Raw genomic sequence first — 13,577 nt, 5'->3', positions numbered from 1 at the left:
TGATACAGTAGCTGGGGCATTGGGGGTAGGTGTGTCAGAATTAGTGAGACTGGCTCAGGACAGGGCAGGTTTCAGAATTCCAGTACACAGGGTGGCTATGAGTCACAGGTGACTCGCCAACACATAGCATCAAGAACAAATACAACTGATATTTCAATACACCACTTTTAAGAATGGATAGAATATCTTTAATATGAATAACAAATAGATAACAAAACTATAAACCAAGTAGTGTCTATAGAATTGTTGTTGTTGTTGGGGGCCATCAAGTCATAGATGACTCATACTGACTGTATGAACAAAAGACCTGAACACTTGTATAACTTTCATCATTTCTCCACATAGAGTTTCTGGAGGCAAGCTATTTCGGAAATGGATACTACTCCTGCTTCCAACCTTGTTTTAACTGTGGAGCGCCACCAAACACTGTCCAACCTTGCTTGCTGAAACTGAGGAGGGCCTGAAGCATTTGCTGCAGAAGGAAGAGAAGAGAAACAATGTCAGTCTGGAGACTAAGGTGCACTTGATCCAATCATGGTCTTCACAATTACTTACTATGCATCAGAGAGCTGGACAATGACCAAAGATGACAGAAGAATTGATGCCTTTGAGTTGTGGTGCTGGAGATTAAGTATTGAACATACTACAGACTGCCAAGGGAACTAACATGTATGTCTTGAAGAGGCTGAAACAAAGCTGCCCCTTAAACAAAAGGATTTTGAGCATGTTTCCAGGACTAGGTCTGTTTGGAAAGGCGGAGGGACAGCCCAGGAGAGGAAAACACAGTAAGTGGATTAATGAGAGTAGGTATGTCAAAAACAATGATATTGGCTCAGGATAGAGCAGGGTTCAGAATTATTGTGCATAAGATCTTTATGAGTTGTAGTTGATTCAATGGCACATAACAAAAACAAAAAATATATATACATATACATATTTTCCATTTAGGTATAGAACACTGTTAAAAATGTACCATAAATTTTACTATTATCAGAAAATAATGGACCAAAGCAAAAGGGAAAAGAGAATTATTAGATAAATATTTAAAAGAAAATAGAGAACATATATAAGACACAAATCTTGCTATGATATATAATATTCATCAAATAAGGTAAGATACGCATCTAATATCACTTGATAAAAGATCACCTACAGAAAAAAAATATTTTAGTTGATGCATGTCAATACTGTGAGATAAAGTTAGATACAAAACTGTTGGTCTGACTGAATTTATTCTAAAGAAAAGGAACATTTCAGATATACAGATAAGTTTCCTGTCTACAACATAAGTTTTTCCGAAGTAATAATACCTTATTTACTGAAAATACTCAGTTAATTCCTCAGAGGGTTAGAAACATTGCACAACAAAAAAGACTAAAGGTCTCACTTATTAGACAGTCCTCTGTGCCTCTTCAAATGTTACCATTATTTAGATAATGAGCTAAGGTCTGCCTTTAGGTTGTGACTTCATATCATTGACCAGATGTCCCTTGGGCCACCAAACTCCGCAGGCCAAGACAATGGCTTTCTAAATACAGGTACCTTTCTAAAAGCTTATTGCTGCTACCAAGTTGATTTCAACTCATGGAGAGCCCATCTGCACAGAGTACAAAGACTGTGACTTTTAGAAAGCAGACCTCCTCACCTTTCTGTCAAGGTGCTTCCAGGTATGTTCAAACCACCATTCTTTCAGTTAGTTATGGAGTACTTAATCATTCATATCACCCAGGGACTCCTCTAAAACTTCACACATTAATTGTTCCTTCATCTTTAGCAATATGTTTAGATTTACACAGAAAAGTATATAAACTTACATTTAGGTGACGAAGCCTGAGATCAAATAAGGTAAAATCTGCACTTCCATTGTTGAATATTTCTACTATAACTAGTGAGAAAGAGGCACAAGAATAATAACACTTGATATTTTCCTTTGAGAATATCAAGAGTTTGAACTATTATATAATTTTCAAGTTTTGGTTTACATGAGAAAGCTATATATTATGGGCTGTTTCTAGAGTTAACCATAGAAAAATTGGTTCTTTAATACGATGAATATATGGTGAACAATTATTGACCTTAGATAAGTTCATTAATCAAACACTACAGGAAAATTATTGTATTCTGGAGATTATAAGAGTATCATTGATGAAGTGTGATTTCTCTAAATATTTTCTCTCTCTCTCCACCCAGTTCTTTCAGGTTAAGTTTCTTCTTCATCCAATCTTTTCTATCTGTCTTTATTAGGCATGTCCTTTGCTGTGAGTCTCCCCCTTTTTGTGATTCCCATTGCAATTTTCCTCTGTGTTAGTGTTGTTGCATCGCCTTCCCCTTTATTGGAAGGTTGTCCTCAAGAGCTCCAAAGACCAATAATGAATTTTGGTTCCTTTCCTGATTGTGAGTGTTGACAATGGCAGTCATTTGCATACTGTGAAGAAGTTCTGCATGACCTGGGGGCTCAGAAAGTGTTAAACTCACCTTTTGTGGGTTTCCCAGGCTGTAACTCTTTAGTGAGGAGATAGCCCACCTTTCTCTTTGCATATCTGCTGGTGAATATGCACCACTGACATTTCAATCAGCAGCCCATAAAGGTACACACTACAATCTCAATGTTCTTTTCTGATCAGGTTCAAGCTTCCCAATTTGGCGAGATAGGAGGAGAACCATTTAGTGGATCAAAGATATGTAATGACAGAGGTTGTAAAAGACATACACCCTTGAAAGCAATATTTATGTGTTCTGTCCCCCAGAATGGTTTCAATTTATTTGTAGCTGTACATTCATTCTAATGAAATAAATTGCTAAAGACTAAATTTCAGTCCTTACTGGTGGTGATTGTCATGAAGGGTCTTTTTTGTGGATGGTACGAGCTATTTGAGGAATGCTGGAAGGTCTGAATGGGAGAGGAAATTTGTATCAGATGACAAAGAGCTCTTGAATATCAAGCAGAAATTAAATTTTATCTCATGGTCAATAACTAAGTTTTCATAAATTATAAAAGCTCCTTGATAGTATTACAACATAGACTCAAACATAGCTAATAAGTAGATTTCAATATTTTACTATATTGTTATATACCGTCAAATTGGAACCAATTCATAGAAGTTGTTAGGGACTTTCTATTTTTCTTTGTTATTGCCACAGAAGTCTCTTTTGGCAACACATATTGTTATCATGCAATCAATATCCTAGTTCACCCTTCTTGCACAGGTGAAAGAATTGTACCCAACAAAAGAGATAGCGGATAGACCGGTATTCAAGTACCAAGATCGCACAGAGTATAGCAATTCTAGTATTTCTTGGGAGAACAGACTTTAGTATGTGGAGCATTAAAGTATAGGAGCAAGCCTTTTATTAGAGCACAAGATTAAGGGGGGAAAAGACAAGGAGACAGAAATGAGGGTAGTGGTAGATTTCTTAGAAAGTTACATCCCCAAAGGGACAGACCTTCCTCCTTGAAAGGTGATACAGAGAAAAGGCCCCAGCTTGTGAGGGGAATATCTGTTTATGGCCCTTTCTCTGGGCAGATCTTGGGGCTCAAGCCTGAGCCAATGAGATGATGCTACAGAGAGTTCAGACTTTAATGGACAGGTCTCCTCTGGTCCTTGTTCTCTGATGTTATTTAGGCCCAAAGTGTCCACTTCTTCTGAGCCTAGAGTACTATTTCTATGTACATCAATATCTACTTCCCGACTCTAATGTAACTTATGACTCGCCCATATTACTGATTCTTAATCCTATCAATATGATTATATATAGCTGCTGCCTTTTGTTTTAATTTATGATTAAATCAAACAATATATGCATTATTGTCTTGTAGATAACAAAACTCTAAAAAAGCTTATGTTCCTTTCAAACACTAATGAATTGTGGAAAATGTTGAATAAAGAATTTAAGAATGAAGAATAAGAAATGTGGTACAACCACTTTAGGGGACATACTGGAATGCACAAGGGATGATGAGGCTTAGCAAGATGAAGAGTCCATTGAAGAAAATGACAAAAAAGAAAAAATCTTGGAGGACAGCAACAAGTTTGAGAGTCAAAATTTACGATGATTAGTCATGGAGATTCCAAATTCATATCTTAGGAAGGGGGGGGAAATAACTTTTGCATCCGCTCTGGTGGCCTACTGATGAGGGGATACACTGCCAACCAAAGGTCACATGGTTCTAATCCACTAGATGTTCTGAAAGTGAAGGATGGGTAATGTCCTGTGCAATTTACTGCCTCTAAAAGCATGCGGGAAGATCAGCTCTGAGAGTTGCTTTAAAATCTTTAATAGAAAATATAGCCTGAGAAGAAGGGAATGTGTAGAGAGAAACTGGTTATGTTCTGGAAATAACCAAAGTAAAGAAGATTCAATTCCATTACTGTTCTTATTTTACAGAGTAAAGTATTCTCTGAATGACCTGGGGAAATCACAGTACTACTACGGAGTTCATCCTCATTGGGTTATCTGGTGGTCCCAAGATCCAAGCTTTGCTCTTTGTGTTGTTCCTGGGAATTTACCTCCAGACGCTGATGGGGAACCTGCTGATGTTACTGATAATCTGGGTGGATGTTCACCTCCATACACCTATGTACATCTTCCTGAGCCACCTCTCTTTTCTAGATCTTTGCTTCTCTTCTACCACAGTGCCCAAACTGCTGGAGAATCTCCTGTCTCAAAGGAAGACCATCTCTGTGGGAGGCTGCTTAGCTCAAGTCTTCTTTCTGTATGATACTGGAGGCACTGAGGCCTGCCTACTTGCGGTAATGGCTTATGACCGTTATGTTGCCATCTGTCACCCTCTACTCTATGGTCAGATGATGAATAACCACATCTGTAAGTGGATGGCCTGGGGGTCCTGGAGTCTAGGCTTCCTGGATGCATTTATCAACATACTTCTAGCTTTGAATTTGGATTTCTGTGGGGATAAATTCATCCCTCACTACAGCTGTGAGCTGCCCTCACTCTTTCCTCTCTCCTGCTCTGATGTCTCCACCAATTTTACTGTTATGCTCTGCTCTACTCTCTTGCATGGGCTTGGAACCTGTGTCCTCATCATTTTCTCCTACTCTCTCATTGTCTCCACCATCCTGGGCATCAGCTCTTCCACAGGCAGAAGCAAGACATTTTCTACCTGTTCCTCTCATCTCATTGCAGTACTCCTATTTTACGGCTCAGCTTTCCTTCGCTATGCCATGCCAAACTCGGATTCACCGCTGGAATTGATCTTCTCAGTGCAGTACAGTGTGATCACTCCCTTAGTGAACCCTCTCATTTACAGCCTGAAAAATAATGAGGTAAAAGCAGCTTTAAGAAGGACCTTGAAAAAAATATCTTCAACATTTCCAAGTAGCTGACCACAGATTATGATGAAGAGTTCATGTTTTATAGCAAAATATCTGGAGAGTTGGCAATAAGAATGCATTTGCCACTGATGTTGGATGCAGAAATTTAACTTGGAAAGTAATAGTGTTATGAGATGGGTGGCACTATGAGTCATACTCTATTTGACAGCACCTAACAACAACAGTAAGGAGATGAGGTGAGGAAATCATATTTATTCTCACTTAGAGGTAAAGCAAAGCATGGAACAACAAAATCAGTCAATCATTTTTCTTTCTCATTGCATCGTTGGGACTTCATCTCATTTCTCTCTACCATACAGTTCTCTACCATACAGATAATATGTTATCAAGTGTCCAAACCTTAAGTGGAGGAAATATAAAAGAAATTTGTACAATCTTGAGTTTGGTAAAGGATCATTTTGGAAAGAAGAAATATAGTAGTTAAGAGAGGTATTTTGAAAAAAAATTTAAAAAGAGAGGTATTTTGATTTAGAGATATTCATCTGAAGACAGGTTAGCCCAGAGGAAAGGTGATTCATCAGGAGATTCGCAAAAAGCATGCCTCTAAAACATCTTAGAAAGTAAAATGTAAATAAGTATCAAGAGTATGATCTCATAAGGGTGCTCTAGTGGTCTAGTGGTAAGAAGGGGTGCTGCCAAGCCAAGATCACACAATTTTAATCCACTAGATGCTCTGAGGGTGAAGGATAGGCAATCTCTTGTGTGATTTACTGCCTCTGAAAACATGTTGGAAGATCAGCTATGAGTCATTTCCAACTTAAAGGCATATAACAACATGATCTTATAAAATAGGCAATTAGCGAAAGATCTTTTGATCTTCATTAAAGACTTTAAGATTCACGAGGATAACTCAATTCATTGCCACCTAGTAATAACTGACTTATAGCAGATCTTCCAGCAGGTTTTCAGAGACTGTAAATCACACAGGAGGAGACCGTCCACCTACTTCCCTCTGGGCAACTTTTATATTGGAACCTTTGAGTTAGCGGTGCAAATCCATACCAACTATGACACCAGAGCACATTACAAGATAGAAAGATAGATATTGTTACGTGCTATTGAGTCACCTGCCACTCAGAGCGATCTTTTGTACAGCAGCTCTAAACCCTGTCCTGCCTGAACCAGTCCCACTGATTCCCAAACACCTACCCCCATTGCCCCAGGTATTGTATCATCTGAGGTCTTCCTCTCCTAAGTTGTCTCTCTATCCTTCTGAGCATGATGTCCAAGGATCAGTCCCTTCTGGTTACATGTCCAAAGTATGTGAGATGGAGCTTAAAAATCCTAACCTCCAAGGAAAAATTTGATTTCACCATCTCCAAGACCCATTTGTTTTCTTGGCAGTCCATAGTATATCTAAGACTCTTCTCCAGCACCACAACTTGAAGGCATCATTTCTTTTCTGCATTCCTTAGTCATTGTCCAGCTTTCTGATGCATAGCAAGTAACTGCAAAGACTATGCCCTGGATCAGGGCACACTTAAGTCTCTAGACTGACATTGTTGATTTTCAGTACTCTGGAAAAGTCCCTGACAGCAGATTTTCCCAATGCAATCCATTTTAATTTCCTGACTGTTATTGCCAAGAGTGTTACTTGTGGAGCCAAGCAAGCTGTAATTGTTAACAACCTCACCCTCTTCTCCATTTATCATGGTGCTTCCAAATGCCCCCCTGGTGAGAATCTTGGTCTTCTTGATGTTAAACTTCAGTCCATATTACAGACTACAGTTCTTGACCTTCTGCAGCAAATGCTTCAAGTCTTCCTCAGTTTCAGCAAGCAAGTTTGTGTCATCTGTATAACATGTGTTGTTGATGAGCCTTCCTCCAATCCTGATACCACATTCCTCTCACAAAGTCCAGCCTTCAGAATGATCTGTTCCACAGACAGATTGAAAAGGTGTGGAGACAGGACACATCCCTGATGCACTCCCTTCCTAATTTGAGCTATGCATTGTTTTATTGCTCTGTTCCAATGACTACCACCTCGTAACCCAAGTATAGTTTTCACATGAGCACAATCAAGTGTTCTGCAATTCCCATTCCACTCAAGGTTAGCCACATTTTGTTGTGATTTACACAGTCAAATGCCTTTGCATAATCAATCAAGCACAAATAGACATTCTTCTGGTACTCTTTCATTTCAGCAAACACCCATCTGACTTGGCAATAGTGTCTCGAGTGTCACAGCCTCTTCTAAACCCAGCTTGGATTTCTGGTAGTTATCTTTAATGTACTGTTCCAGTGTTGTTTAAATGTTGATACATGGTCCTTAATTATGAATTAAGGAGAAACACACTCTAAGCATAACTGAAAAGAGTGTGTTATACTCCGAGCCTCAGAACTAAGGGAATTTAGAAAAACAGGACAGAAAAGAATAAAATATTGGGACAGTGTAAAACATGAGTAGGTCTCAGGTAATAAGTGTACCAGTGACTATCTGGGTCTCAAGCTGAAGGAATGAAATTCTTTTCTTTCACAAGACTCAAAGGTGAGGTTTGGAATGAAAATAATTTTGGGAATGTTTCCAAAATAAGTTGAGTTTTTTGGAACAAGATATTGTTAGTGGTTTCCGCCCTCCCTTTATGAAACTTGCCCATAGCAACTGTATAGAACAGAGAAGAACTCACCTGTAAAGTTTACAAAGCTAGAATCATTATGGAAACAGACTGCCACAGACTTCTCCAGGAGAGCAGCTACAGCGAGTGGGTTGGATTCAGCATTCTTTCTGGTAGGAGCAGAACACCTATCCACCACACCACCTGTTTCCTCCTATACAGGTGGGAGTAGTAGCTTGGTGCCTTAACCCACGGCCCGGGTCTCTTAACTCCTGTGACCTAGTGTCAGGGAGTCACACTGCCAACTCAAAGCTTAGAGGTGCAAATCCATCAGCTTCTCCATGAAATAGAGATGAGCAATCACCTTTCATGAGATTTACAGCCTCTGGAAAGTGGCTGCAGGGTCAGCAAAGAACTGGCAAGTCAATTCTGACTTAAAAGCTTTGAGGTTGAGGGTTTTTATTTATTTTATTTTTTTTTTGCTGGAGTTTTTGGGTTTTGGGGGGTTTTGTTTGTTTTCCTTTTTTTGTTTAGGCATTTTCTTTCTGTTTTTTAAAATTCCCCCTCTCTTCTTTTTTTCTATACTATTTTCTTCTTTATTTTCTCATACTAATATATTTTGTTCTCTTATTCCCATTCCTTTTGTATTTTTATTTTTTATTACTTCATCTTGTTATTGTTGTTTAGTTCTTTTTACCTTTACCACTGTCTTATTCTTTATGTTTCTTAAAATCTCTCTTTTTCACTTTTTTGTAATGCTTGCGTGGCATGAATCAGCAATTATGCCCACAACGTCCAGTCACACTCACAACTTCTTCAGCCTCAATAACTAGCAAAGAGTCACTTCTGCTCTTGCACCACTGATAGACAGCAGGCAACAAGCCCAACCACCCTCAGCTGCTCTGTTCAGGGAACAGTTCTCTGTGTGGACATCTCTGTGCTCTACAACACTTACCAGGAATCTGGTGGTGAGTAAATAATGTGCTGTCAAACTAAGGGGCAGTGTAGCATACCCACCTTACATGTTCACATATAGCAAAATAAAGAGAGGGAAAGGAACGCACACACACAAAATCACTTTGGACGTAACACAGACCAGAAAATATGTAGCTCCTGCTCTTAAAAGAGAATGTCCTAGAGAGCTCTGGTGGCTTAGTGGCAAGAATCTGCACTGCAATCCCAGAGTTATGTGGTTCAAATCCACCAGATGCTCTGCTGGAGAAGGAGGGGCAATCTCCTCCTATACCAGTCGGATCTGATTTGACGGTACGCACACACACACACCAAAAAAGATAATAAAATAATTTTTTAAAAAAAAAAGAGAGAGAGAGAGAAGGTCCTGGATGCAGTAGAGGGAAAAATACAGAACAAAACTCAAAATCATAAAAAAGATCAGGCTTACTGGCCAGATAGTTTGGAGGAATCCTCAAACTATAGCCTTTAGTCACTTATCAAGCTTGGAATGAAACACATACCTATAGCTCAATTTTCGGCTGAGTAACAGACAAGTCTATAAGGCAAAAAACTACACTGACAAAAATATGCATTCCTTAGAAAAAGTAAAAATTCAAAATTTAAGAAGGTAATGTTTTCCAAGGACAAAAAAGGATTAACAGAAAAGAAGGAATGGAAATAAAATACCCCCATAGAAAGTCAGATCGATGGTATTGCATTACAGAGACTACAAACAATATAACAAAATAGAATAGGGCAAAGGCAATCTGTTGTTCATTAGGTAACTACAACTCAATTCAAGTGCAACTAACAATAACAATGCAAAAACATCCAAGTCAATTTTCAGTTTCTCTGAAGTACAGAAAAGCCTCTATGTGTTCAAAAAATAAGATCATGTGTCATTTCCGAAAACGTCTGGTTTTATACCCCAGGAATTAGAGAAAATTAATACACTAGGTCTTGGTACCAAACCAATTTTGCAATTCATTACCACTGTGAAAGCACTTAGTTTCTCACAACTCTATGAAAAAAACAAAAATTTGGTAAGATGAATATTGTTTCCATTTTCTAGGTTAGAAAACCAAGGTTTAAAGTTAAGTATTTGGGGTTTTTTCTTTGTTTATATATATACTGCTTTTGGAAGCATCAGTCAAGCAATTAATGAATGCATTGTGTTGAATAAATCTGTGGCAAAAGATAGATTTTGGGGTTTACAGGGAAGAGAGGGATGGAAGAAGGAGCCAAAATTAGTGAATAGAAGGGCAAGATGAAAGGAAAGGATGGGTACAGCAAAGTTTCCATAAAACAGTGTCAATAATGGCATTAAATCGTTGTAATTAATATTATAAAGCAAAATGTATATGAGTTATTGAATGAAAGGAAATTTTGTAAAATTGGTTTAAAAACCAAACAAGCAAAAACCTCTTTAAACTGTTGAAAAGCAAAGAATTCACTCTGAAGAATTAAACTTGCCTAGGCCACACCATAGTCATTTCAGTCACATTTTACACATGTGAAAGCTGAACAATGAATAATGAGGACCAAAGAAGCAGTTGATGCATTTGAATTATGGTGTCAGTAAAAAATATTGACTGTATCATGAACTTCTAGAGCAAACAAATCTGTCTTATAATAACATCCAGAATGTTGCTTTGAAGGAATGATGGCTTTGAAGAAAAAAAAAGACTTCCTCTCCTATACTTTGGGCATGTTGTCAGAAAAGATTAATTCCCTGAGAAGGACACTAATTACTAAAATAGAAGATCAGTGAAATACAGGAAGGTCTCCAACAAGATGGATTGACATCAAAGCTGCAACAATGGACTCAATTACAGTGATGGTTGATGTCACAGCATTACTGTTTCATTCTGGGGTGTGTGTGTGTGTGTGTATCTCATCACTTTAAATTGACACCCACTCAGTGGCACCCAACAACAACACTGAAACACAAGACCTAATACAATTAACTAAAGCTTCTGAAAATAATCTTAAAGCATGAAAATTGTTATTGTGTAGTTGGGACTATACATGGATTCATTATACCAGATATTGTTGATGCCTTGGTTTATGCAAATGATTGAATTTTACTACTTGCATTTACATTTGTCTTTATTACTTACTCATTTGGTCATAAACTCACATATACACAGTGAATTTATATTAGTAAAATTACTTGAGAATCATAGATTAAAGGCAGAATTTCCAAAAACCACACTGAAGAGACCCTACTTATATTTATAAAACAGGTAATTCATGACTATGGAGTCTGGCTTCCAAATATAACTACAAGGAATAACTAACATCACCTCAATCATCCCCTTGGGTTGGCAACACAACTCCTTACTCAATAGGGCTACCATTGCTTTTGATAGGTGGTCTCAGGTGGACTTCCTCAGAAACGAACACAAGCACTTACAACCTTAGATACTGCATTTAGTTGTCTATACACGTTTTTGGTTATATCTCTTAAGAAGTAGCAATATTTTATAAAAAGTACCTTGCTTTTTCTCAATTCTGTTCCATAGGCTAGACTACTATTTCAATCTGAATATGTTTCCACTCCTTGACTCCTGGAAGATACAGTTTTCACTTTTAAAATTTTTTAACTGTTTTCTTTTTTTTTTCAGTTTGGAATGTGCTTATTTTACTGACTTGTTCTAAATTACATTGAGAGCTCCCCACATAGCTAATAATGCTTTGAATTAATTGTTTTTTTTTATCTTTTTCTTTGCCATAAAATTTTGTACATACTGTCATTGTATCTAAACTACCTTAATATTCTGAGTGACTGTCACAAATCCTGACTCATAATGTCTTAGTGATTATGACATTAAATGTGAATAAATGTACTTTGAATATTGGTTGGATAATAGCAATTTCACTGTAACATCTATCCATATTATTTTTAGAAATAAATTTTGCAAATGTCCTTGAGGAACCACAACACTGTCGCTGAGTTCATCCTCCTTGGACTCTCTGCTGAACCTAGGATTCAGGCTCTGCTCTTTGGGCTTCTCCTGGGGATTTACCTCTTGACTGTGATGGGCAACCTGGTAATAATGTTTGTCATCAGAATAGATTTTCACCTTCTATATCCATATGTTTCTTCTTGAGTCATCTTTCTTTCATTGATCTCTGCTTCTCTTCAGTCACTATGGCTCATCTGCTAGAGAATCTACTGTCTCAGAATAAAACCATTTCAATGTGGAGCTGCCTTAGATAATCTTTTTTTCTTATCATTTGAGAAACTGAAGCTTGTCTGCTTTCAATGATGGCCTATGACCATTATGTTGCCATCTGTCGCCCTCTACTCTACGGCCAGGTAATGAGTAAACAATGGTGTGTTAAGCTTGTATGGGACTCATGGGGCCTAGCCATTCTGGATGCATTCATCAATGTCCTTCTAGCAGTAAAAATGGGCTTCTGGGAGCTCTGGTGGCCTAGTGGCAAGAAGCTGTGCACTGCAATCCCAGAGGTTTGAGGTTTGAATCCATCAGATGCTCTGCTGGAGAAGGAGGGGCAATCTCCTCTTGTACCAGTCAGACCCGATTTGATGGTACGCACACACACACAAAATTAAAAATAAATTAAGTAAATAAAAATGGACTTCTGTAATAGTTACATCATCTCACACTATAGCTGTGAGTTGCCCTCTATCTACTTTCAATCTTGTTTTGATGTCTCCGCCAACTTCATTGTCATATTCTGCTCCATCATTCTTCATTGGCTTCTCCCTTCACTTTCAATATTTTTCTCCTATATTTGCATTATCTTCATCATCCTTACTATCACACCCATCTCTGGCAAAAGCAAGGTTTTCTTCACCTGTTCCTCCCACCCCACAGCAGTTACCTTCTATGGGTCAGCCTTTCACCACTATCTTGTGCCAACATTTGACTTCCCCTGGAATTGATCTTCTCTGTACAATGCAGTGTAACCACTCCCATGCAGAATCCCCTCATCTATATCCTGAAGAACAAGAAAGTAAAGATGGTTCTGAAGAGAAAACTATGGAAGTGTTTAATCCTTTCTGTAGAAGAATGGAGAGGATTATGAATAATTCAGATAAAACAGTTGTAGAAAGATGAAGGAGAATGTCTTGACTTAACATTATATCAAAGTAAATCAGAAATACTTAAAAAACATCCTTTTATAGAGTGCATCATCCAAATCAATCTCACTCAGAGACAAAAGAATGGTTTACATAGTCATATCAAACCATGAATTTTTTAGCAGGTGTTCACCAATAATTCTCTATAGCATATTGTATTTTTTGTGTATGTGTGTGTGCGCTTTGTTTGGTGTAAATTATCTTTTATTTGTAATTAGGTTTTATAAAGGCATTGAAAGACATGTTGTTGTTGCTGTTAGGTGCCGCCGAGTCGCTTGCGACTCATAGCGACCCTATGTACAACAGCCCTAAACTCTGCTCTGTCCTGTGCCAATTGCACTGTCCCTGACACTCCCATCCTGATTATCCCAATCACTGAATCAATCCACCTCATAGAGGGTCTTCCTCTCCTGCGCCGTCCCTCCACCCTCCCAAGCATGATGTCCTTCTTCAAGCACTGGTCTCACCTCACAACATGTCCAAAGTATGTTAGACGGAGCCTCAGAACCCTTGCCTCCAAGGAGCCACCCGGTTTAACCCTTTCCAGGACAAATCTGTTTGTTTTCCTAGCAGTCCATGGTATTCTCAATACTCTTCTCCAGC

The 13,577-nt window shown here is 38.2% G+C and overlaps 1 protein-coding gene and 1 pseudogene across 1 annotated transcript; both read left to right on the top strand.

The window, feature by feature from the left end:
- Nucleotides 1-4,403: 4,403 nt before the first annotated feature.
- Nucleotides 4,404-5,345, top strand: LOC102844888 (olfactory receptor 8S1-like). The gene has a single exon (XM_006888215.1). The coding sequence runs from the start codon at nt 4,404-4,406 to the stop codon at nt 5,343-5,345; it is 942 nt and encodes a 313-aa protein (XP_006888277.1).
- Nucleotides 5,346-11,787: 6,442 nt separating this feature from the next.
- On the top strand, nt 11,788-12,919 carry LOC102844479 (annotated as a pseudogene).
- The last annotated feature ends 658 nt before the right edge of the window (nt 12,920-13,577 follow it).

This window comes from Elephantulus edwardii, unplaced genomic scaffold (genome assembly GCF_000299155.1).
Source record: "Elephantulus edwardii isolate Elephantulus edwardi_28Jun2011 unplaced genomic scaffold, EleEdw1.0 scaffold00065, whole genome shotgun sequence".
NCBI classification, from domain to species: Eukaryota; Metazoa; Chordata; class Mammalia; order Macroscelidea; family Macroscelididae; genus Elephantulus; species Elephantulus edwardii.
This window is presented reverse-complemented; position numbering and strand designations above follow the sequence as displayed.

Bases quoted from the DNA above. Each gene is read 5' to 3' on its own strand.
- LOC102844888 (XM_006888215.1), top strand. From the start codon at position 4,404: ATGACCTGGGGAAATCACAGTACTACTACGGAGTTCATCCTCATTGGG.